The sequence below is a fragment of the Accipiter gentilis genome, chromosome 25, assembly GCF_929443795.1.
Source record: "Accipiter gentilis chromosome 25, bAccGen1.1, whole genome shotgun sequence".
Lineage (NCBI taxonomy): Eukaryota > Metazoa > Chordata > Aves > Accipitriformes > Accipitridae > Astur > Astur gentilis.
In genome coordinates, this window is record NC_064904.1 from 10,818,578 (window position 1) to 10,845,161 (window position 26,584).

At 38.8% G+C, this 26,584-nt stretch overlaps 1 protein-coding gene across 3 annotated transcripts in view; it reads left to right on the forward strand.

Moving 5' to 3' along the window:
• The window catches only part of PPP2R5C (protein phosphatase 2 regulatory subunit B'gamma), an 85,765-nt gene that overhangs the window by 2,010 nt on the left and 57,171 nt on the right, over positions 1–26,584 (forward strand). For all 3 annotated transcript variants that reach the window (XM_049829056.1, XM_049829058.1, XM_049829059.1), the window contains exon 3: positions 15,694–15,853. In XM_049829056.1, the coding sequence (XP_049685013.1) occupies positions 15,694–15,853 (160 nt within the window). The remainder of the gene's footprint in view (positions 1–15,693; positions 15,854–26,584) is intronic.

Sequence of the window (26,584 nt, forward strand, 5' to 3'; positions counted from 1 at the left end):
TAATTTTGACATGACAAGTGGCTTTGAGGGAAGGTGGTTGTGGAACTACTACCCTAATAGTTGACAAAGTCTTCTTAAGATGCTTTTGAGGAAGTTAATTTTATTTAAAGTAAATAAATGCTTGCTTGCTACAGTCTTAACCAAAAAGGAAATAGATGAATATTTATAAGGTCTTATCGTGAGGTTTTGGGCTTGTCTTCTAGTTGTTCATTGCAGTTTTTATCATTCTTTGTAATTCCCAGAGCACTCTTCTCTCAAACTGTTGATGTTGGTGTGTCAGTAGCCTGTTACATTGTCAGGAGACCTTAGGTTCAGTCAAAGGCTGCCAGTTGTTTTGTTGTGTGATTTATTTATTTTTTTCCTTTTTATAGGTATACAATGGAATGTTCCATTTTGACTGATTAATCTATGGTTGATGCTGAATTTGGAGGGGGGGGATGTCCTTCTGTATTACTCTCTGTTTTGCCCACCAGAAAGGTGCAGTGACTTAAAAGGGGTTGATTAAATCATTATTCACTCCCTTTCCCACATTAATCCAGAAACTCAGAATTAACAGATTTGTTTCATTTGGAAATCTACTGCATAGGTGGCTTCTGAAATTTCCTTTAAAATGTTCATAACAGCCTGAATGTAAAATACTACACTGAAAAGTTTACGTATGTCAGCCTCTAAACTACATGTCTTGATACTGAAAGACAATGGTTGAGAACAAAATACTCACCCAGCTTTACCATTTTTCCCCTCCCTGAAATGACTTGGGCATAGGTGGGTGGGAATATTAAGTATATTCTTTCTGATACACTTCAATGAGTTCTCATTTGTTTGTTGTGCAGAAAGATGCATGCTACTGTCAGAAATTAATAAGATCATTAAAACTTGTAAACTACTTGTAGAAGTATTTTGGCAAATTCAGATTAAAAAGTGATTGAGTTTTGGTGGAGGGAACCTAGCTCCTAGGAGGGATCTTGGCTATTAGGAAATCTCATAGAATGAAATAAGGAATGTATCAGTATAGATGTTTATAATGGTGTAAATAGATGTACTTTATTGTAATACGTTCTGTCTTTACAGTATATTGCTGTGATGTTAAAAAGAGTACTACTTCTTGGCTGTAATTTTAGTTCCTGTGCAATTGTAAGGCTCATCATTATCAGTATCTTTGCTGTATATTTGTTGACTGCTTATCTTCTCAAGCTTCTGAATGACAAGCTGCTGAGACCAAAACTGATTTTCTTATTCCTTCTTGGTACATCAGGATAGGATGTAAAGCTCCCATAGTTAATTAGTGGAGAGCTTTAAATGTTGACTGAAAATGTATATGCGGTTTTGTTTGTAATTTCCTTCTGTGTTTGCAAAGCTAGCTTTTTTTTTAACTTAAAATGTGAGAGAGGTGAATCTCAATAGGAGAATATGTTGTAGTGTTCATGCATTTTTCTTTTTCAGTTGTCCTTCCAGGTAGAATTCCCAATGAAAAGTACAGTTAACTTATCTATGATAATTAATCATATGTGAGTAGGGGCAGAATGGGAAAGGGACTGGGAATGTGACTGGCACATATAGTATGATTGTCATTCCCAGTGGGCATTGTTTAGTCTCCATACAATTTTGAACACCTCAGTGCTTGACTCATTAACTTAATAGAGTAATTGCACACAAATAGTAATGTAGACTTTGCTTTCTATTGTGGCTGGCTGTAATCATGATGTATGTTAGTTGGTGCCTATATGAGCAGAAAGTATGTGTTAACATAGTGGAGATGAGTAGACACAGAAATATTCTGGAATGCACTGAATACATTTTTAGGGTTGGTTTTGTGTTTGGTTTTTTTTTCTTTAGAGAAGGTTGTCTTCATATTTCCTTTTACATGTGTTTTAACACGGCTTTTTAAAAATCCTCTTCTGGACTATGAGTAGATTAGGAAATATGCTGGTTCATTTAACTTTTTCCCCTCAAAATGCATTTAATGCATATGCATTTAATGCAAATAGCAGATTGTAAAGGCTAGAAACTGCTATTCAAAGAACAGGGACAACACAAGCAGCAGCATCCCACAAATACTTTATTTATAGACACTTTCATAGCACTTAACTAAATTCATGATGCCTTGGACTTCTATAGATAAAAAAGTACAACAGATCTTAATATTTACAAAATGATCAAGTGTTTTTCCTGCCTTGCAGTCAGGGAAATGAGGTTTCAGTTGAATGAAGCTGTATGGCCAGTTTGAAAAGGGATTGAAATGATTCCCGGTATGCCAGGTCAAGATGCCCATGCTGAAGGGGGGTGAAGATCGCTTAAGTTGGTGCTTGTCTTCAGTTTGAAAATTACGGCAATAGCCCATAAGTGTGTAGAGAAGTACTAAATAGTAGCTGCAGTACACAGGTGACCTACTAAAGTAAATAAGTCTTCATTTAAATCTCAAAGAATCCCATTGTAGTTGTGTTTGAAAGCAAGGTCTATCTTGCCTATTTTCTTGTCTCCAGCATTCCCACCAAGCAGATATTTAGGGGAAAGAACACAAGATAATTCTTATTGCATTAGCTATGCCTTCATTACTTGATGTAATACCGAAAGAGCCATGCTGCATTTGGAGCAACATGGAACTCTCATCTTATTTGCTGTGAGGTCGGTAGTTGATACTCAAGAGAGATTCAGAAACAGAGTAGATGTATGCTCTTCCATCCTGGTGCGCTTTGCTTTAGGCCAGTATGTGGCTTCAAAGGTTGCTTAGCTGAGGTTTTGTTTTCTAAAAAGAAAACAAATTCAGACTAACAAGTCTGTGTATTCGTTTGCTAAAGATTTCAAAGTAATGTACTTAAACTTTTTATGAAGGTACAGTGCTCATTAGTTCACATTGAAAACCTGTCGTGGTTTAACCGTGGCCAGTAACTAAGCACCATGCAGCCTCTCTATTGCTCCCCCTCCTCAACTGGACAAGGGAGAGAAAATATAACAAAAGGCTTGTGAGTTGAGATAAGGACAGGGAGAGATCACTCAGTCAATTACTGTCACAGGCAAAACAGACTTGATTTGAGGAAAATTAATTTATTGCCAATCAAACCAGAGTAGGGTAATGAGAAATAAAACAAAATCTTAAAACATCTTCCCCCCACCTCTCCCTTCTTTCCAGGTGCAGCTTCACTCCTGATTTGCTCTACCTCCTCCCCCTCAGAGGCACAGGGGGACAGGGAATGGAGGTTGTGGTCAGTTCATCACAGTTGTCTCTGCTGCTCCTTCCTCCTCAGGGGGAGGACTCCTCACACTCTTCCTCTGCTTCAGCCTGGGGTCCCTTCCATGGACCTCCCTGGGCTGTAGGGGGACAGCCTGCCTCACCAGGGTCTTCCCCACGGGCTGCAGGGGAATCTCTGCTCCAGTGCCTGAAGCACCTCCTCCCCCTCCTTCTTCACTGACCTTGGTGTCTGCAGGGTTGTTTCTCTCACATGTTCTCATTCCTCTCTCCAGCTGCTGTTTCTGTGCCTACCACAACTTTTTGTTTCCCTTCTTAAATATCTTATCCCAGAGGCGCTACCACTCTCACTGATTAGCTCGGCCTTGTCCAGCGGTGGTTCCAACTTGGAGCTGGCCGGCCTTGGCTCTGTCGGACATAGGGGCAGCTTCTAGCAGCTTCTGACAGAAGCCACCCCTGTAGCCTCCCTGCTACCAAAACCTTGCCACGCAAACCCAATACAACTTGAAAGTCTTAGCACAGATGAGTACTTATTAGGCAACTCATTGTGGACTATGGCAGAGGAGCTTGAGTTCTGGAGGTCAAGGGAGAGGAGAGAACCTTTCCAAAAGTTCTGGGGTTGTTTTCCCCACTTTGTTCACATGTATTAGGACTGGGACTGCTCCTAAATAATTTCTGGAAATATCTACTTGTCACAGAACATTCTTTCAATCAGCTGACATTATCCTGTTTTAATTGTTTAGTATGCTACTTTGTATCTGCATGTGACTCTGTATATACATTTATTGTCACTTGTATAAAGCAGCTGTCATTTAAGCTCTTTTCCATTATTATTGTTAGGTGGGCAATCTCTGTCACTCAGTGGCACAATGTTCTTGGGTGCATTGATTTCGGCATCCTTGAGGCACAGGATTCTTCTGTATTTGTTCTTCATAGAAGCAGATGTCTTTTACAAAGATATATATTTAGCATAGATCGGATTTATCTCTTTTAATTAATGCCTGAAGTTCAGTATTAATTTATTTATAACATAAAACAGTGTTTTAAGGGTTTTGGTAGTATTCCCTGCCATATTGTCAGTTTGATGCCAGTTATATAGCCATCTAGATCAGGAATGGCTGATAGCCTGTAATAAAGCATCCCCAAATCCCCAAGTTTTCAGTGGACCAAATCAATAAGCAATGTTTGACTGCTGAATACAACACATAACAAACCTAGCTGTACTCTAGCTGTTTCTTCAGTATGTATTCAGTAATATGTCCCAGCTGGACTGACAGGCGAAATAGCTAGTGTTTTCATGAGTCAGTCCCATGCAGTAGATAAAATTGATTTGGAAATTGGTCTTCTTTCATTTGGAAGAAGAGAGGTACTCATATTATGAAATGAATTTGAAATTTTGAACAACTAGTCCTCTCAAGCTTGAATTGCAGAATGGCTATAAATGGACAGTGCTAGACCTTCGGTTTTCTGAAGCTTTCTAGGGCTATTGGTTTGGCTAACATTAGCAAAATGACTTAAAACCAAAACTGTAGGTAAAATCAGGATGGATTTTTCTCTTGTACCAGGTATGTAAATAGAGTCTGTGAGCTTTGGGGTTTTTTTTTGTTTGTTTGTCTTTAAACTGGTGTGCCAACTTCTTTTAACAAAAAAAATAATTTGAAAAGTAATTTTTTTCCATGGCTTGCAGTTCTGATTTTCTTTTGCAGTTTTTTTTAATGGGTTGATAGAACCATTGAAAAATACTTAAGTGTAGCAAGTGAATACACCTTTAGTACTAAATGAGATGCTATTTGCTGACTAGAAAGATTCAGTACGTATTACTCTTAAAGCAGCTATGCGTTTTTTTGTTTTTAACTTCTGTAATTTCCTATTTCCAATTTTTAGTGACATCTTGCCTTGTTGTTTTTGGGAATTGGAATTTCCTTCTGCATCCAGAGCAAATGTACCCGAATAGTGAAAGACATTACTTTAGCAGTGCTTGTTATGTAACTTTAATCTTATGCTTTTAAAACTAATGGATTTGATTAAACAAGTGTATCAAACACTGCTGTATACAAGTATTTTTTTACCTAAAAGGAGATGTTTCTGAGAACAGGATCCTGTGCCCTTCTAGTTCTTACACAAGGCTGACAACCACTTGTGTAACATATGGTGTGTGAGGTCTTTGGTTTGTGGTTTGTTTCCGTACTTGCTATCCTTTACTTCCTAATCATGCTTTTAAACTCTCTGAATCCTTCCTGAATGGAAACACAGCAGTGAAGGCAAAGGCTGTTCTAATCAAAGGAGCAAAGTGGTCTTCAAAAATAGGTATCAGCAGTTTGTAAACTGAAAACATCCTTTTCATCCTTTGTTTCAAATTGTTTCTCAGGTTTTTTTGTAGGACTTAAGGCCTACCACTCCTTGAACACCTGAGTCCTCTCCAAGTTTATTAATGCATAGGTGTAATACAGAATTATTAGTATAGTTATCCCATAGAGAATACAAGTAGTAAGAAAAAACAGGTAGCCGTTAAATCCACCCATATGTTCACAGACTGTACAAACATTAAATCTTGTTTGGCTTTTTTCCCCTCTCAATTTCATTTGAAGCCAGAGTAAATTTGTAATTCTACAAGTGGCATGGTAGGTTTTGTTCTTTTTGTTCATATGTTGTTGTCCCCTTCCTCATCAGGCTTTGAGGGGCAATTTAAAAAAAAAATCTAGGTAAAAAATCCTGCTCCATTCCTGAATAATATACTACTTAAAAGATGACTGTCAAATGTTATCATTTGCTACACCTTTATAGTGACTATAATTTGATATGCTGCTTCATCATTGTTCGGTTTAGGAGTCTGAAGTACCGAAAAGTAAACTTTTATAGTGACATGTAAAGTAAAAACATGATGAGAGCCAAAGATGAAATGATTTGGTGTAACAGTTCTTTAGAAGTGGTCAAGGTTATTATTATACTACTAAATGCCCAGGGACCTTGACATGGACTATAACTCTCTTGTATACCATCTAATACAAGTACCAAATTGGTGGGCAGGGGGTGAAGCAAAAAAAACATTTCAATATGCATATGTGAAGTGAGAAACTTGGGAATGGATCAGGGAGCACAAAAACACAGACATCATTGGTAAAGCCACATATACAGTAGCCTTAGCTCATTAGTAGCTTTATATAATTAAAATTTACAGTAAAGTATAGGAGTTGGGCCTTAAAGCAAATGAGATGAGTTAGTGTGTATTTTCCTTTAAATGTGGGAAACTTACATTTATATGTGTCTATATGTGTGTGTGTGTATATATATAAAGAAGCACAAAGGTAGTTTTTGTTGGTTTTTTTTGAAAGTAAAAGGGTGGTTCAGGCTGATCAGAGAGAAATTACAAATTAAAATCAAGAACTAAAGTAATTTAAGCCAGGCCATCATTTTTCAGATTCTTCATCTCTGTATTTATACAAATGTTTTGAAATAATACTTAGGACATTATCTAGTTTTAATCATATTTAATTAGCTAACTGATGGTTGCAGGTAACAAATTTTATTTTTCTTGGGGCATTTGTTTCTTTGAAGATTGATTACAGAAGATCCATTAAGAACCAAATGTGGCTTTGCTGCCTGTTTGTGAAGTACCAGGTGCTCACTGATGGTGGTGGTTCAGCAAATGCAAACCAGCATCTATCCACTTGTAGTCTGAGACTGGGCACCCTATCATCTTTGCCAATACTCTACGAGCTCAGGCTGCAGATCTGATCTCTGACTGAAAGGAATCAAATGTCAGTTTGTTCTTGGAGTAAACTAGTTAAAAAAAAAAAATATTAAGTTTACAAGGAGCAAATGGAAACCAAACCCTCTGGTACTGATATTTAACTACGAATGTAAAATTACAGTGCAAGAATGTGAAGGATGCAGTACACCATGCTGAGACATCTTTGGCAATTGCCGGGATTGGTTTGATGTGTCGCAAGTCAAGTGTGTTGCACAAAGCTGTGATGATACAATTCTTTAGAAGATAAAACTCGGGCCTTGTGTGTAAGCAGCTAACCGGAAATGCAAGCAATGCTTTGTGTCGTGAAAAATAAATGCCAGCAAGAAAGGTGAAAGAGCTTCTGCAAGTGGTAGATGAGTATTCGAAAATGGTCTGTGACTGTAAAACTTGCTGTGGGCGCTCCTCCACAGTGAAGAGGGCCAGATGACCTTCACTGCTTGTAGGGAACTTTGCAGTTACTGATGCAATTCAACAAACTCCATGTTGTCTCTGACAAAACACTAATGAAACTCCACAGTTAGACATCAAGAGTAGCCAAGAGTAGCATTGCTATATATAAATGCAAAATCACAGTTGCTAAACAAGTCCTACAATGTAAATCAGTGAGTGCTGATTACAGTGTGCTAAAATATATAAATTTTGTTGTCACCACCCTGTTGAAAAGTTAGTCTTTTTGTTTATCATTATAATAACATGGATCCTCAAAGCTTTTGGATACAGCTCTTGCTATCTTACCAAACAAAAACATAGTAAGTTATGCTGAGACTAGCACTGGACTATCCAGTGTATCTCAATCACTGAGACAATCTTGAATGATAATAAACATACTTGCTAGAAAGGTAGCTGCAAAGATCATTCTAGCTGGCCAATCCAGGTATCATTCTGGCAAATTATTTTGTTGAGGAAAAACAACAGAAATCAAAATTGTGGTCTGTGTGAAACCAACCAAAGCCTTCAGCACCACAAGCTGCATCTCCAGAGGCTCCTCAATAAGTTGTCTGTCCAAGCAATCTTGTGGTGGTGAAACTAGTGAACAATAATGGTGTAGTAGCAAACAATAATGGCGTAGTAGTAAGACTTCTCAACAAAGTGAAATCCTCAGAACTGTTTACCATCCAGAATGGTAACCAGCAAGCATGTTGTTTTGCTGCTGTTTTTAACTGGGTTGTTTATGGATCAATGCCCCTGTTTGTGTCCAGATGATTAAGGATCCATATCAAACTTTGCATAGTTTGCACCGAGTCTCAGTAGATTGACTGACATTAAGGTTGTAGCTAGTTGCTCCATAACAAACTCCTTACCAGTGATTGCATGAACTAGAATTTCTGTAGGCTGTCTGGATAGCTCTGTCAGGCCATATCTTTCATACCATAACAACAAAAGTTTATTCTGATATTGTCCTGTTGGAAGGCACATTGAACTAGTGGTGTTAACACAGCATTGAAATCAGTTGACAAATACTGCTCTCCTGATAGTGTGCTGTCTTGAACAACTTACCTTGGTCCCAAGTGGTAATCTAACACCACCAGCTCACCTCCTGTAGGTATGCTGCGGATATGTTTACCAGGTTGATGGCTACTGAGCCATATGCCAGATATGATCTGTCCCCGTTTCCCACCCCCAAAACAGTAGATGAAGATCCGCAAAGGGGAGAGCTCCGTGGCAGAGTTCAAGATTCCTGGAGTGTTCAGAGATTTTCACACTACATTGAAGTTACTGCAGAGGGAGAAAAAACTGCATGGAAGGCTCTTAACTGCTCTCCACCCATTTTGACTCCTTGATCTTTGATTTCAGTTCTCATCTCAAGAGATTAAATTAAATTCAACTTCTCAGCCTAATTACATTGATTATATATTAGGCCTCAACCTCTTAGCCGAATTACTTTGATTACATACTGGGCCCTCATACAGTTTTGAAAATGAAGTTATAAATGTCCCTTTCATGTTTTCTTATGTTCTTTGTTTAGTTTCAGTAAATTGTATTTCAGTTTCATTGTAAGTATATTTCCAGTATATAATCCAGAATGATTTTATAGCCCCTTCTGAGGCTGCCTTGGTAAGAAATGAGCTTTTCTGGGTGCTATAGATCAGAACTCTGTTTATCTTCATGAAAAATAAGTCCATGGAGGCTACTTACTATACCAAAAGAAAAAGAAGGAAGGGATTAATTCTGCATTAATAGAAGCATTCTCCCTCTGTTCTCAGATTCAGACTAATGATTCTCATTAAAAGTGTTCTATGCTTTTTGCTCTGTGTACCTGCATTTCACAGGGAGTCTTAATCATATGTTAATTGGTACAAGGTTCACCTATCCACCTTCTGTAGTCCGGAGTTTTTATCAAGGTTTTTGCTGGTATGTGGCTTGCTGCTGCCCTTGAATTCAGTGGTGATACTCATTAGAGGGAAGAAATTTGCAGATTAGTGTTAGACTGATCTGTATCAAGAAACACCATATGGGGTGCTGCCTAGCACCTTGTTTTCTTCAGGCAGAGAGAATCTCTCTTGCCTTGTGCTTAGGCGGTGATCTGATTTTTGTTTCTAGTAAGCCATCCAATTTTTTTAATCTTGAATGACAGATGCATCCAGGTGATTTTATTGTAATTTCAGATCCTCACCTGGCTCTGACCAGTTTATCTTAGAAAGTGGTATGAAAGCTTGCTGCATCATTATAGAGTTGACCCCACTCTAGGCTTGGCTTGGCTAGGCTCTTGATTTTGTGGAGCAGAAGGCTTTGTGTGCTTTGGTCTAGATCAGTTATTAGTGAGTGTGTTTTGAAAGGTAAGATCAGACACAATTCTTCTGGTTGCCTATGTTTGGTCAAGGTAGCTTGAATACCAGTTTTTGGGGGGACTGTCAGAAAGGGAAGAATAGGGTCTACTGAAAGACTTGTTGATATACAGGGGATGCAGGGTAGATCCTCCTTCCAGATCCCAGTACTCTCTCTCTTATGTTGTAGGTGGCTGGCCAAAAGTAAAAGTTGCCATGAAGGCTGTTTGATCAGCTTAATTTAAAAAGGAAAATTGGCTGTAACTGTAGATGTGCTTGGTCTACTCACATCTTTCTTCCCTGGTCACAAACTTAGTATTGTGCTCTGACCTATGCTTCCCTGTGTACAAGTTGGGGTGATGAAGGATCCAACTTTGCTCAAAACAGTGATGTTAAGACAAGGAATGTACTACATCTGGCTTGATGCAGGACGACTTAAGGGAAGAAGGGATGCAAGGACTATCTTGAACTGTCATGAATGGCAAGAAACCTCCTTCTCTCGTCCCTGCCTTTCACTCTCTTGAATTCATTTTAGGCTTATTCAGGGGCACTGAGGACCATAAACTCTATTTTTTTTTCAGTTGTTAAAAGCAGGAGTTAAAAGTTGGAATCACACTGTTCCTGATTGTCTTAACGTTCATAAAAGTATGTAAAGCTCTAGCTTCTGAAAACTAAATTGATTAGAAAACCTGATGTTTGGGTTTTAATTGTGATCTGAAGAAGCACATTCTCAATCTGACGTTTTTTTCAGAGCAATTTTACACATTTTTAGGGGTTTATCAGCACTTTTGGAATTGAATGTGTCTACGAGTATATAAACATTTGGGTAGGAGGGAGCTGTTTGACAGACCGAGGTGAAGAATAGGTATTTCCCTTTCTAGTCACGGGAAGAGAATCAATAAAAATGTATCTGTAGTTTGACTGTTTTGGTGTCAAATAAGTTGAATTGTTCACTGATGTAGCAGAATGTCCATTGGTTATTTTCGGGGTTTCTGCAGTAGTTTGGTTTGTTACTGGGAGGAAGAAGCTGAGCTTGGGTCTTGTTACTGGGTTTGTGTGGCAAAGTTTTGGTAGCAGGGAGGCTACAGGGGTGGCTTCTGTCAGAAGCTGCTAGAAGCTTTCCCTGTGTCCGACAGAGCCAAGGCCAGACAGCTCCAAGTTGGAACCACCGCTGGCCAAGGCCGAGCTAATCAGTGAGAGTGGTAGCGCCTCTGGGATAAGATATTTAAGAAGGGAAACAAAAGTTGTGGTAGGCACAGAAACAGCAGCAGGAGAGAGGAGTGAGACCATGTGAGAGAAACAACCCTGCAGACACCAAGGTCAGTGAAGGAGGGGGAGGAGGTGCGCCAGGCACTGGAGCAGAGATTCCCCTGCAGCCTGTGGTGAAGATCGTGGTGAGGCAGGCTGTCCCCCTGCAGCCCAGGGAGGTCCACAGTGGAGCAGATCTCCACCTACAGCCCAGGGAGGACCCCACGCTGGAGCAGGTGGGTGCCCAAAGGAGGCTGTGACCCTGTGGGAAACCCGCACTGGAGCAGGCTCCTGGCAGGACCTGTGGCCCCATGGAGAGAGGAGCCCACTCTGGAGCAGGTTTTCTGGCAGGACTTGTGACTCCGTGGGGGACCCACGCTGGAGCAGTGTGCTCCTGAAGGACTGCACCCCATGGAGGGGACCCATGCTGGAGCAGTTTGTGAAGAACTGCAGCCTGTGGGAAGGACCCATGTTGGAGAACTTTGTGGAGGACTGTCTCCCATGGGAGGGCCCCCATGCTGGAGCAGGGGAAGAGTGTGAGGAGTCCCCCCTGAGGAGGCAGGAGCAGCAGAGACAACATGTAGTGAACTGACCCCAACCCCTGGTTTTATTTCTCATTACCCTACTCTTGTTTGATTGGCAATAAATTAAGTTAATTTTCCCCAAGTCACGTCTGTTTTGCCTGTGACAGTAATTGGTGAGTGATCTCTCCCTGTCCTTATCCCAACCCATGAGCCTTTTGTTTTATTTTCTCTCCCCTGCCCAGTTGAGGAGGGGGAGTGATAGAGTGGCTGTGTGATGCTTAGTTGCTGGCTCGGGTTAAACCATGACAGGTCTTCAGTGTAAACTAATGAGCACTGTACCTTCATAAAAAGTATGTTACTTTGAAATCTTTAGCAAATGAATACACAGGACTCTTAGTCTGAATTTGTTTTCTTTTTAGAGGAGTGGTTAAAACTGCTGAGCTGTGGGGCTTAAGCTGTCTTAACCCACTTTCTCCAGGTGCCCTTCTATCCAAGGGCTGCTGGTCTGCAAGCTCAGGAAGCCAGTTCTCTTGCTTCTCAGAGGTTGTTTGGTACAGCTGTGTAGTGCAGTATTCAAATAATAATGAACTGGAAAGTGTTTTCACAGCTTTCTGGTACATGCTGGCTGAGTGACTGGAGCATGACTGAAGAGCAGGGATGATCATGGTTGATGGTAGGAAGGAGGAGGAAATCTGTTAGATAAATTGGCCAGCAATTCAGGGCTAGAATTACACTGGAGTCATCACTGCTAGATGGAAAGTTGCCATAGCAACAAAAAATGCTTTCTTTCAACATTTCTAATTAGAAACATTACCCATCCTCTTAAATAACTACTTTTGGCTAATTTTAGAATTTATCTGCTATTTAGAATACTTGGTTTCCTGAGGTGTATGTTACCTTAGGATACCGTAGTGTGCGCATCTGTGCAAGCACATGCAAGCACTTGTTAATTTGAAATTGTGAATTTGTTTGGGAATAGAGGAAACAGGAAAGCAGCTTTTCCTGTTCAAAGTAATGAACAAAAAACAGGTGGCAGTGGAAAATAGCCAGTTCAGAAAAATACCATTAGGCTCAAGCACAATATTGAAATACAGAACCCTGTGCTTAGTAGTTTGTCAAGGTTTTGGGGGGGGGCTACAGGGGTGGCTTCTGTGGGAAGCTGCTAGAAGCTTCCCGTGTGTCCAGCAGATCCAATGCCAACCGGCTCCAAGATGGACCCACCGCTGACCAAGGCCGAGCCCATCAGTGCCAGTGATTGCAGCTCTAGGACAACATTCAAGGAGGGGAAAAGTTGCTGTGGAACAGAAACTGCAGCTGGAGACAGGAGTGAGAACATGTGAGAGAAACAACCCTGAAGACACCAAGGTCAGTGAAGAAGGAGGGGGAGGAGATTCCCCTGCAGCCCATGGGGAAGACCATGGTGAGGCAGGCTGTCCCCCTGCAGCCCAGGGAGGTCCACAGTGGAGCAGATATCCACCTGCAGCCCATGGGGAGGACCCCACGCTGGAGCAGGTGGGTGCCCGAAGGAGGCTGTGACCCCGTGGGAAGCCCACGCTGGAGCAGGCTCCTGGCAGGACCTGTGGCCCCATGGAGAGAGGAGCCCACTCTGGAGCAGGTTTTCTGGCAGCACTTATGACCCCGTGGGAAGCCCGCGCTGGAGCAGTGTGCTCCTGAAGGACTGCACCCCGTGGAAGGGACCCATGCTGGAGCAGTTCGTGATGAACTGCAGCCTGTGGGAAGGACCCATGTTGGAGAATTTTGTGGAGGACTGTTTCCTGTGGGAGGGCCCCCATGCTGGAGCAGGGGAAGAGCGTGAGGAGTCCTCCCCCTCCAGGAGGATGAAGGGGCAGAGATAATGTGTGATGAATGGACTGTAAAACCCCATTCCCTGCCCCCCTGTGCCGCTGGGAGCAGGGGGTAGGTAGAGAATCTGGGAGTGAAGTTATGCCTGGGAAGAAGGGAGGGGTGGAGGAAAGGTGTTCTGAGGTTTGGTTTTATTTCTCATTACCCTACTCTGGTTGATTGGTAATAAATTGAGTTAATTTTCCCCAAGTTGAGTCTGTTTTGTCTGTGCTGGTAATTGGTGAGTGATCTCTCCCTGTCCTTATCTCAACACATGAGCCTTTTGTTTTATTTTCTCTCCCCTGTCCAGCTTAGGAGGGGGAGTGATAGATGTGGCTTTGGTGGGCACCTGGCATTCAGCCAGGATCGACTCTGCCACAGGTGCTTGTTTATAATGCATCTTAACTAGCTTTTACAGTTTAAAACCTGGTAAGTCATTGCTTCCTAATTTTAGTGCTGTTTTTCTTTCTGCTTAGTCTATTCATATTTTTATTTGGAATGCCTTTTTTTAACTTCAATTAATGGATAGAATTTACCTTGCAGATCACTGGTATTTCAGCAACAAGATTTTTAAGCATTTAGTGTTTGGGATTAAAAGTGGAATAGTCTGAAAAATGGAATATAATAGGTATTACTTGTACATAAATGCTTTTAACTTGCTGATGTATGCTACTTTTACTGGAATGAGTTCTAGAGTGGTTTTGGTAACTTAAAACTTCTAGTGTTCAGTGTATTGTCTCCCTCTATTTGTTCAATAAGGCTGTAAGTGTTTTTGCTGATGTTTTAAGTTTGCAAAATGGTTAACTTATATGTGTTTAATGAAAACTAAATGTTTTCAGTCATATCTTCAGTATATTAAGTACAGTGTATATAATATAGCATGACTGTTAATCTATTCTTGAAGCATATACATTTCTCTCCTAGTTACGCTGCTAGAACAAAATTTGAATAAAATTACTGTCTTGGAGGCTCTAAAGGTAGATAAATTCATGTATAGTAACATTTCCATGTGCGCTGAATGGGTACGCTCCTAGACTGTATGGAAGCTGTTGATGAATAAGCTAGTCTGGAAATTCTTTTTAGAACATGAAGAAAAGTGGTTTCTGTTGTTTTAGCCATATCCCTATGAAAATGCCATTTATGTTATTTCATGCAGGAATAAAACACTGCTTTCATATCTACTATACTTAACAACTCTAATTAAATCCATTCAAACTGCCGAAGTAGCAGCATTACAACTTGATTTCCATCCTGAATCCCATTCGCATCTGATTTTTTTCCTATTTCTTACCACATGGGCACTTTATGAAAAGGAGAATATGGTCTTTCCTGCAACAAAAAAGTGCCAAGTTGTATTTTCAGATATGTGTGCTTCAGTGTGTAATGTGTAAAATTGTTTGCAAATTTGAAAGGCTTCTACAGCAAATTGAGGTCCTGTGAAATGAATTACAATACTTGCAGTAAGATTTCCTGCTCAGCTGTTTTTGTATTTTTAGTGTAGGTCACTCCTAGATGTCTTATCATTCTTATAAAGAACATAACGAAATTATTCATATTTAGAAAATTAACTATTGTGTACTTTAAACCTGCTTTTCCTCCTTCAAAAAAGGAATGAGAAAGGCAGCATCACAAGTTCTGACAGGTTTTTGTTAATGATGCATTTTATTCAGCTTGAGGGGGAGAGCACTGTCAAGTATAGTCTGGGAAGTAACAGCAAACTGGAAACACATAGGTGGGAACTATTTTTCTGGTTTTATGTTATAAACTTCATACAGAGGTACAGTGACAATCTGATAAGGATTATTAGAGTAAAAACAACTTGCTCTGAGTAGGCAGTAAACTGCTCCAAATCTTCATGTATGTTTTAGAAGCTGCTGAAGCTACTAGAGTAATAAGACTTGCTCTTTTAGATTTATATCAAAGCCTGAATGCCCTAGCAAAGCTTAGGACTCTAGCAGCAAGGCACAGTACAAATAGGCAGTGAAAGGTTCATCTGCTGTAAATAGACTTGGTCCTGTGATCCCTTTGAAGCCGAAGTTAGCCAAATACCTTGGAGACCTGGACTTCTCAGGGAAAAGGTGAGAGTAGCTAAGGAACTACATTATTTGAAAATTCCTCCTCAGTTGGCTGGTAACTTCAAATAAATGGGCTAGTGCATGTAACAAGGTGATCTACTCCCATCTATGAGGGCTGTGGTACAGAAATGAACACTGAAAAGATGGAACAGAAGAATAGATAGCTATACATTCAGAGGATGATGAATAGAGCAATTTGATTAAAAGTTTATTTTGTTTCATTTATTTCTGTAACAAAAACTTTTTTAGAAGATTTTCTAAGTTCAGCTGTAACTAACTGCTTTCATTTCTTTTTAAACAGGTGTCAAACAAAAAATCAAACAGCACTCCTCCCCCAGCACAACTCTCTAAAATCAAAGTACCAGCACCACAGACAGTACTGAAGAAAGAAAAGCGGCAGAGTTCTTCAAGGTTTAATGTTAGCAATAACAGGGAGCTTCAAAAACTGCCAGCTTTAAAAGGTATGTCTTTCTAAATTAGAATGACTCTTGTGGAGGATCTTGGGCATGAGATAGAGAAACATCTCAACTGTCATACTACTTATATCTGGACAGCATACATTATATATCAAGTATACATATGTGCAATCTTGCACATACTTGAATGCTCAAACACATTTGGTGTTTTTTCTTTTCTTTCAGTCCTTATATGAGGACTTCTATTGCGTTGCCTTCTTTGCAATCAGTATAGGAAATATCTAAGTTTCTTCAACCCAGAAATGTCTGTGTGAAAGTATATTCACTAATCTCACATCAAAGCAGAGTATTTGGGCTCTGGGCTCTATGCAAAATATTAGTCATCTGTTCTCAGTGCAGCATGCTCAAACCCTACTTCATTTGTAGTAAAGTATCCCTTGGCATTGTGAGAAGACTTGTTCTATCGCTGTTTATTGATCTGGTTTTCCTGAGCATGGGTCAAGTGGAGTGATGTCTTTTTCCTGAATATGAATTTTTCCTTTGTCAATTTTAAGGCTTTGTGATCTTTTAGAATTACATTTACTGCCATCTGTGATGAAAAGATGATGATGACTGATGCATCTTCTCTTACTAACACAGTTTTTATCTTTACTTTAGCTACTCTCTGTTGTGTAGATACATGTTTGCATCCTGTGCTTATGGTGGCTCGTAGCAGTGCTAGGGTAGAATTTTCCAAGTGTAGTCAGATGTGCTGATCTACTGCTTATGAACAACTGATTTGCACTGAAGGTTTATTTAAAAAAACAAACAACAACAAACCCAAACCAACTGTTTTGAAGTGCGATGCATACTGCTTTCCAGTGTTCAAAGTTGGCAGTGAAAGCCTAATAGATTGCTCAAATGTTGAGTAGTACTGGTGTAGGCAATGTGAAAATGTCAAGCGACAAGACTTTTTTTCCTCCAGTCATTGTTTTCTTGATATAATAAACGCAACTTTTCAGCCCATGTGAACTATACTGCTTTTCATATAGACCAAATTAGACTGCAGCATTCTTCTCTTCACACAGATACTGTTTTTACAAAAATAATATGAAATATTGTCCATCATGTTAGTCTCTTCTCCCAAGTAACAAGGAATAGGATGAGAAGGAAACAGCCTCAAGTTACACAGGGGAGGTTTAGATTGGATAATAGGAGAAATTTCTTGACCAAAAGGCTTGTCAAGCATTAGAGCAGTCTGCCCAGGGGAGTGGTTGAGTCACCATCCCTGGAGGTAATTAAAAGACTTGTACATGTGGCACATAGGGACATAGTTTAGTGGTGGATTTGGCAGTGCTAGGTTAACAGTTGGACTTGATGATCTTAAAGATCTTTTCCAACTTAAATGATTCTATGATTCTATATTAGTATAGCAGTCTATATACAAGATGCTGCTTAAAATTTTTCAAGACTTAACTGCTGTTTATTTAATTAGTGAATTTCAATCTATTTTATTAAATTCGTACATAAGAATATTTAGCGCCACAGGTTATGAATAATACTTCCGATCTTTTAGTAGTACATAGTAGTAGAACATAGTATGTTCGTGCACAAGCTATAACATCCAGGGTATGACACAAGCAAATGGCACTGAATTAAAGTAGTGACTTTTTATTTAAAAAGTTACGCATACAGCCTCATTGACTGGCATAACCCTTTGTTCAGAGACTCAGCTGCAAAGAAAAACATTTGTTACTTGGTCTAGAACCTCCATTTTGCCCTACTTTAAATAGTATATTTCTGGTGGTGCCTGGGACTGTCAGGTCAGGGAGACTAGAATTGAGTATGCAATTGGAATCAGAGTGGACAGCAAGCTGGAAATGAGAAAAATTAGTGCAGATGGGAGAGGGGGGAAGTAATCTGTCTTACAGTGGGAAAGGTGAAGTTTTATATCTGTTTCCACCTTGGCTTTTGCAGTTTAAACTAGTAGGCCAATGAAGGGCAGAAGAATGCCTGCTTGGACTTGGCAAAAAAAAAAGTCTTAAACTGTGTAAGGTGTGTTCTGAGAGTGGTCTAGTGTTTTTGACACAGTGTACCTAGATGTGAAGAAATTGTGCATTATAGTTGCCTTTCAGACTGCAATCACTCCCACCACTAAAGTGAAATGAAAGAAAAGATCTTGAGCTTATCTGTAGTGGATGTCTGATGCTGTACGTGTCCTCCCAGGCTGTAAAGGGTCAAACTTCTTGTTATGAAACACTGGTGCAATTGCTGATCTAGTGATGGGTAGTAATTACTATCTTTACTAATAAAGCCGTGTCCAGTCTCATGGATCATAGCAGACGTCTGTATAATTGCTGTGCTTACTGCATGTGCTCACTCATGACCTTAATTCCCCTGTTAGGGTTGCTGAGAACACTGTTGGCCAGTCACCCTGTTCTCCTAATGTGTACATAGATATGTGACTTGATGTGTGTTCAGTGGGTCAAGTGAGGCTGGGAAACTTTCTTTTTGGGCAGCTTTAAGTGTGGTGTTTCATGTCTCTGTCTTGACAGGAGTTAAAGTGGACTGGCAGGCTATAATTTAAAGGACTGAGATGATTAAGATGGGTTTGACTTTTATGAAGCACTGGGAAGAATGTAGCATTCCTTCTGGTTAGCTGTTTAACCAGCTTTCAAACTCCAGTTACTCGTAACAAGTAGCTGTATTTCTATGGCTATAGTAGGTAGGAAACCTTTCTTCTATCTGTAGTAGACCAGGAGATGTGTATTTTCTTCATACGTGTTGGGTTGACTACTGTGTGGTATGATGTACTTTACAAGAGATTATTTTAAGCACAGCATATAGAATGGAGTTGTCTTTTTCCGTACTTTAAGGCCTGTATTTGGTCTGTGAAAGCTTGTAACTGGTAAGCTCTAAATGGCCTGCAGCATTGATGAGATAACCACCTTGCTTCTGTGCCATAGGGCTAGAGTTGAGGTCAGCAGATCACTTGAAATAGTGGGAAGGGAAAGGAGGAGCTGCCAAAGTGGGTTTTCATCAAGGTTTCTTATTTAGAAAATACTTTTTGATCTTCAGGCATGCTGTGAACTTTCTCTTGGGCGTTGCACAGAAGTGCTGACGATAGGCTTCTGGAAATACCAGCCTATTTGCCCTGGTGACTGGTATTAGTGTGGTATGGTTTATATTCATTGGAGCAGTTTATGATTAACATTGTACACCCTCAGTTTATTCAGGAAATGGAGGAGCAGGGTAGCTCATATAATGCAAAAAGAAAAGGAAATAAATTATGAGTTAAGAGGCTCTAAGAACAGAGATGAACATAGAAGAGAAGTCAGTGATGCAGTTGGATTGTGGAGCATTTCGATCCATATATTAGCAAAGCTGCAAGCTGGTAAAGCTCCCTGCAGCACCATGCAATACAACCTGATTTAGGTCAGGTAGAAGAGGTAGCTTGTCTGCCCACAGACAAACCAGAAGTATCTCTAGAGAAGTACCTTCAGAACTGTGCCAGATGTCTTAATCTTACCTATTTTCACCAAAAAAGAAAACTTCTGTGTCAACAGACTTGGGTTATGTTTATTTCTGCTTCTCCCATTCTCCTTGTTAGCTAACATTTGTAGTACAGGTACTTCAGTTACAGAAAGTTGATTTTTGTTTTCAGTTGTTTATTGGGAAAAAATTACTTACTGGCCTTAAAGGTGTGTGTTGTTTTATTCTGATTTGAAAACTTGCAGATTAATGCTTTGGGTTTATCAAATATAAATAGTAAAGGGTGTTTCAGCCTTCAAACTTACCAGTTTCTTCATTTTTGCTTTCTTAAGAAAATAGTTTGTAACTTAGGATATATTGAAATTGTTTACAAACTTAAAAAATGTGTTCTGTATGAGATAAACAGCATAAGTGTTCAATATGAGTATTTAATAAATACATAAAAGTAGTACCATTTCTGAGGTTGTATGTACCTGACCACTGACACACTGAAGTAGTTCATGTTCTTCGCAACTGTCCACTTCAACTTTATGCAAGAAGCTTCAATTCATTGTTACATTATGGATAATTTTTTCATGGTTAATTAGCAAATAATTCTACAGTGTCTGTGATTGATTGTTGTGTGCTGGCATTTATTTCTGGTGATGTTGATGGGTCATCTTCACTTTAGTTCTTGATTCTAGATTACCACTATGAACTTCTGACACTCAAATACATTAAATACTGAAAAAAGCTCTAGAGCTTGAATATGTGATGTATGTACTCATCTAGCTGTGTTTGTTCAATTTTGAGAGGAAACTTTTGAGAGTGTCATGATATGTTATGAATTGCATGCTTGTTACTTGTGTACTTGATGGCTGCAATACTACATTTTCACTTCCACTCTCATGGAGTTAGTATCCAAAGACCATCATACAGATCAAGTCTCTAAAATTTTAAAGAAAAAAAAAAATTACCTAGGTTTAATGCTAAGGGAAAGGAAGGGTATCTTTTTTTTCTTGTTCCTTTTTGAGGTAATTGCATTTACTTCCAGATCTAGCTGCTCCCCCCCTTCTCTTACTTTCATATTATAACTTTGACACACAAACATTTGTAAATTCTGTAAGTTCAGTTTACTATCTAAACCATTAGCAGATCAGACTTAATATTTTTTGTAAACTCTTCTTTTTTTTTTTAAGAAATAAAATTCTATTTTTCCTCTGATTTTACTGAGAATATAGTTGTTCCTTACCACGTGAGAGTAGTGGGCGAGCGTTGGCATCTGCAGGACAGAGGTTGCTGCTGTGATGGACTCGCTGAGTAACTGACCAAGATCAAAAAGGAACAAAAAAATACAACAGCCAGCCAGTAGTGTGGCATTTCATAACTGCTTAACTAGCAACCTAAATGTTAATGTGTTTCACTTCTATTCAGCACTATTAATACAGAAAAGTAAAATTTAAGTTTAATGATTCAAAAATGTACATCTTATTAAAAAAGAGTATTTATTTATAATTTTAGTAATACTTCCATTACAGGTTGACAGGTTTTCTCTCCCACAGTACAGTCTTGCTAATTATGTAGTTCTAAGATGCTCCCTTGCCCATTCTGAACATCTAGTTTATATGCTATGAGGGTTTTTAACAGTACAAACAGGTGAATGTACTTGTATTTGTACATGTTATTTTGCAAGGATGATCTGATTTTAGTAAACTGTGTAAATGCGCAGCATTTAGAGAACTGTTATACAAAGTGGTGAGATTTTTAAGGATGTGGTCTGAATCCCTACAATATGTAAGAGAATGTTGCAATGAGAATTCTTAAATACAGTATTAAGATGGCCTGACTGGGATAAAATCTCTTATACAGTGTCAAAAACAATTGTGTGACAAATGTAACTTTAACCTGCAAGTAATATTCATTAAAATATAATGTTCTCTGTCAATCCTAGAATAGCAAATTTGAAAAAATAAAAAAGTCAGTGCTCCTTAATATTCTGAAGTGTTGCAAAATTTCCCAGTGAACACGTTAGTCATGCATATGTAAATTTGGGTGTGATTCAAAAATATGCTTTTTTTGTAGCATTTCTGTGTATGTTTTTTAAAGTTGGATAGAATCCTTTTATAGCATTATAGAGGACTCCTATGATGCCAGTATCATGGTTTTGTTTGTGGGTTTGGGGTTGGGTTTTTTGTTTTCTTTTTTAGATAGAAGTGAACATAGTTTTATGTAATCTTAAAGATGGCAATTGTAATTCAGCTTTTATTTTCAAATACAGTTCCTAATTTATTTACAGAATTACTGTTTACCTCTTGGAGTTGGATTGTGGATACAATAGTCTTATAAAGGTATATACCGAGGTAGGAAGAAATGAGCTATGTTGACAGTTGTGGACATGCATGCTAACTTTTAGTGCTGAGAAGTGTAGAATATGGAATACTGTGCTGTTTTCTTAATGTAGAATAACTGCATGTGATATGATTAAACAGATCCTGATATTTCGTTGTTGAAGATCTTGCCGTGCATGTTGATCAGCCCTGGTTTTGACCTTCTGGTGGAGATGTCTGTTTCTGACTTAACATGATTTCAACATTAAAAGTACTACTATCAGTCATATCCCTTAAAAAAAAAAGGGGGGGGGGAATGAGCATGACGGGTTATAAGGGTGCTATTTTTCTAAGCACATCTTGCGTGGAGTGCATGGTTTCTCTTTTTAATTTAAGCAGAGACTTTAGAGCTATGGCAAATTCTGAGTCTGTTCTGTGCAAGAGGAGAATGTCAGGGCTGTGTCTCAACTTGTCTGCCTGTGATACAGGACTCTGATAGGGAGGCAAGCATTATTAAAGCTTTCCTAATGTTTTAAAGTCACAAATGGCTGTCTTGGAGATAGCTATGTTTTCATCATCTGTTCAATATTGAACTCTGAATCAAGATTGCAGAAGAGGTGATTCCAGTTTAAGATTCTGATACTTAAAAAACAATTGGACCAAATTTTCATTGATAAAACTGTTGTAACCATGAGGAAGGACGAAAAAGTAAGAACTTCTCAAGAGGTTAGAAATGTAATGTTGTTTTGTGTTCCTCTCAACTGTAGAGTACAGATAAGTAAGCAAAACTGATATAAAGGTAAATTAAAAAGCAAATCAAGTACTGTTCTCTGTGCTGCAGAGAAATTCAACCATGTATGTTGATATTTTCCACAAACTCGTATCAGGGTAAGTTTAAACTCCAGTGGAGTGTGTTACTTGTTCACTTAAAACTAGCATCTGTTTTCATGATACAAAAGAGACTGACTGGATATATGCAATATAATTGAATTTATGGGAATCATAGTGATAATGGACTACTTTGGGTTTTGAGGAGCACTTTTCTTATAAGCTGTTTAGACTGGAGATCTCAATGTTTTATGTCACTTTCATCGCAGAAACCTACTCCTGCCATTTGTAAATTAGGTAGAGAACAAAGGTGCAGTACTTCGGCCTTTCCAGTTTAATCATGCTTCTTGTGTGTGTGCATGGCAATTAAGGAATTTTGTCCAGCTGCAAGGTGGCAGCATCACTGTTATGCTAAAAGTATTTTATGCAAAGTAAGATGGTGGATTAAACAAGATAATGCTACTATAAAATATAATTTGCCCTAATGCGTAATGCATTTAAAAGGCAAAATACTGAGGCAAAACAAATTAATTCTCATGCAAAACATCAATGAATACAGTTTTGTAAAACAGATGATGCTCTTCTCCCTTGTACATGAACTACATTGGACTAACTCAGTATGCTTAGTGCTATCCTTCTGGTCCTGGCTGCGCTCATGCTTTTATAGTATTTTTGGCAGCCCAATATTGTATCAAATTTATTGAAACAATAATACAATAAAGTTTGTTCTTTCCTACATCAGTATGGTTAGGTGTCAGTGAGTGTGTGTACTGTATTATGTGAAAGAACTGCGGAGACTTTTTTTGCCACGTTAATTTAGTAACTTTGTCTTTGAACTTTGATGTTAAAAACATCACAGTGTTGCATAAACAGCCTTTCCTGTATTTATTTTTCTTTCAAATGTTTAGAAGAATTATCAAAATATGTGTGTGGTAAGCATATACATTTCTTAAAGCAAATCCTGGCAATTGTTTGGTGTTCATACAGGAAAATATGATCTATCAAATGAGTTAATACTTTAATGATTATCACATGATGAATATTAAAATATTTAGCAACTATCCAGTCTGAATTACTATGTAACATTTTAAAGATTAAGAAACATGATAGTGAATAACTACCCAAAAAAGGTTGTAGAGAAAAATACTTTGCTTGAATGTGTGAATTTTTTTCTTTAGCTAGCTTTACATGAAATCACAGGCTTGGATTAATGAGCCGTTTTTCATTTCAACTGCCCTATCAAACACCTACTCATTAGTCAGCAGCTGAAAGTGTTAGAAGAATACTCTACATCTGTCACCGGCAGCATTGCCTACCAAACTTGTTTCCACTCAAGCTTGGATAGAATCCATAAAAATAGGATTTAAAAATGTGGTATTGTCTTCTTTTCTAGATTCTAACCTGTCTCTGAATTCAGAGTTTGGCGATCTCTTAAAATGTCTTTTATTATGCCCTTATTTACAAAAAGAACACTTTGTTCCACTGCACAGGTCTTCATTGTAATCAGACCTAAACATTTTTGCTGCTCCACTGAACTTCTCCCTTCATAAGACCTCTACTGATCAAACATTGAATGCAATATTTATGTATGTAAATATAAGTCAGTGTTTGCTGGATAACTAGCATGCTCTCAAGTTTTTATTCTTAAATATATTTTTTTTACACTTTGTTTCTTGAAAATGACAAGTGTGACTTGGGTAATAAGGCCACAGACAGGAGTGAGTTTGGTATACATTAGCTTTTTATACTGGGCTTGGTTAAAATAGTGTGCCAATACTTGAAACAAGCTTCTGCAATCTGCCCTGGGAAATATGTTTTTGTACCAGATGCTATTCTTAAAATGTATTGCTCTTGAGGTAACTAATGACTTTTTTGGTGTTGTACAGCTTTCTGAACTGAACAGATATGTATTGATTTCTCCCCCCACTTACAGAACCTTTTCAGTATACAATATCGGCTGAATGAAAACTTGGTACTGTTGAGTCTGTGTGCTACAGTGACCATGCAAATATTAGGAAATCCAGATAGACAAATCCAGTCACAGGCAGATGGTTTGCCAGTTCCACTTTTACTCCTTCTAGTACAGGAAAAAATGATTAAATATTATTTTCTCAAGTGGAAGGTAGAATACGATATTTTGCCATGCTTTCAGTCTTAGGAATTCTTTAAGGAAGCCAAATGATAGTCTGTACCTGTTTCATTCATCCAGGTAAGAATTTTTTTCTTATCTGTGCATATCTTTTGATAGCTAGGTATTAACATGGTATGTTTACCATCTCTGTTTCCTTGAAGAATCTCCTCTTGGCTGTCCTCTGGAATTGTGTCAGAACCTTGTAGGAGAAGCCCAGTATCTTTCCTATTTCTGCGGTTTCTCCTCCAGAATTTGTAGTATCTAGTGCCCTTTCTCCCCTAAAACAAAGTTACTGTCTTTGAGTAACTCACTGTTCAGAGTTGTGAAGAGACCCTTATTTTCTGTAGCCTGACATCATTTGTGAGAATGGTGAAGTTTTGCTTAGGCTATAATTGGAGGAGGGGAAAAATAATGTAGGTCCTACCAATAAAAGCAAGTCATGTTTATTCCCGTCCCTTTTTTGGGTGACTGTCTGGTGAACCAGATAATGGAATCAATGTGGCTCAAACTCACCCTTTTCCTTCTCATTTTAACTCTGCTCAGTTCTAATCTGGTTCAACCATGCAGCTGCACAAGCCCTTGTACAGCGATTTCAGACAGTTGCACACATGTGCCTCAGAAGAGGTGGGATTGCAGCAGTAGCTCATATAGACTTACTTCAGCTTAGGCTGCCATGGAACACAGTCTAAGTTAACAGAGAACCAACCTGACAATGAAGTAAGTGGCTTTCTGTTGGGTTAGTGGACTAAACCAGCTCATCTGTGGGTCTGATGACCACTGAAGCAGATGAGAGCAAAATAAAGCTGAGGGAAATGCAGGAAGGGGACTGAAGTAGTCTGCAACTAGGCTGGCTTAGGTTGCTGAGGAATAGCAAATTCAGCAGTTGTGGAATTATGCCTTTAGTTACCTCAGAGTTCAGACTAAATAGCCCCCTGCTCCCCCAATCCAAAAATGAAAACTCCTCTTATAGTCTGAGAGGTAACCAACTTTATCCAAGGTGTTGCCATGCAAATAGAAGTTCATACAATTTTAATTATATGTTGTTGATTCTGCCACTATCAGTTAGAATAGTAGCTAGTTCAGAATGGAAATAAGGGCAACCTTTGGGCAGGTGAATTGGTTGTTAGGGTGGGGGGTGTGGTGGTTTTTTAAATTGCAACCTAAATGGAGTATTTGTTTTGAAATAAATACTATGTAGCCTCCCAGTGTGAAGAGAATTTACCGGCTGTAGTGCTGGATCCTAAATGTAACCTAAATGTAACACATTTAATTGTATCCTGAGAACTTTATAGGATTTTCCTTCATTGCCATCATCAGGAAGTTAGAAGCTATGAACAAGGTTCAGAGGAAACCTGTAATAGTTTTGCTATACTGTCAATATGTTTTTTTCATTCATTCTAAAAATGGATAGCTGAAGTTAATGCTTTTTTTATTCTCTTGTAACAGAAGTGTCTTCGTAAATTTGTTCAAGTAAGCTCTTCCTCCTCCCATTGATATTCATTAGCTCTATTCCACTTGCACTAATATTCTTTCCCTCCCTATTAATAAGTCAATTCCTAACTCAATTTTCTTTGCAATTTTTTTCCCAAATGAAGTTGCTCAAAATAATTCAACTTAAGTAAATATTTTCTTTTGGTGGCAGATCAAATAATTTAAGGCTGAAACAAAGGGAGGGTATACAAACCCCCTGAGCAGAATGTACCTCCCAATCCGTATGACTGGTGAGAAGATACCAGATTTTGTTAATGAGCAAAAGGTCTTATAAAGATTGAAGTTCTTCAACTCCACTAGTCTCCTATCAGAAGCACACCACAAATAGACTGAATTATGGCTGTTTGAACCAGTTTCATGGTAGTTTACTAAGTACTGGCTTGAGATGTAACAGTCCTGCAAAGAGCAGGAAGTGTGAACAGGGTGTATGTATCTTGGAAGAGAAAACTTACTTGAATGTGACTTACTGTTCTGCCAATACTACTGCTGCAAATGTCACATTTACTCTCTTTAGTGAAGAACAATGTAGGGGGATTGACTCTTAAACCA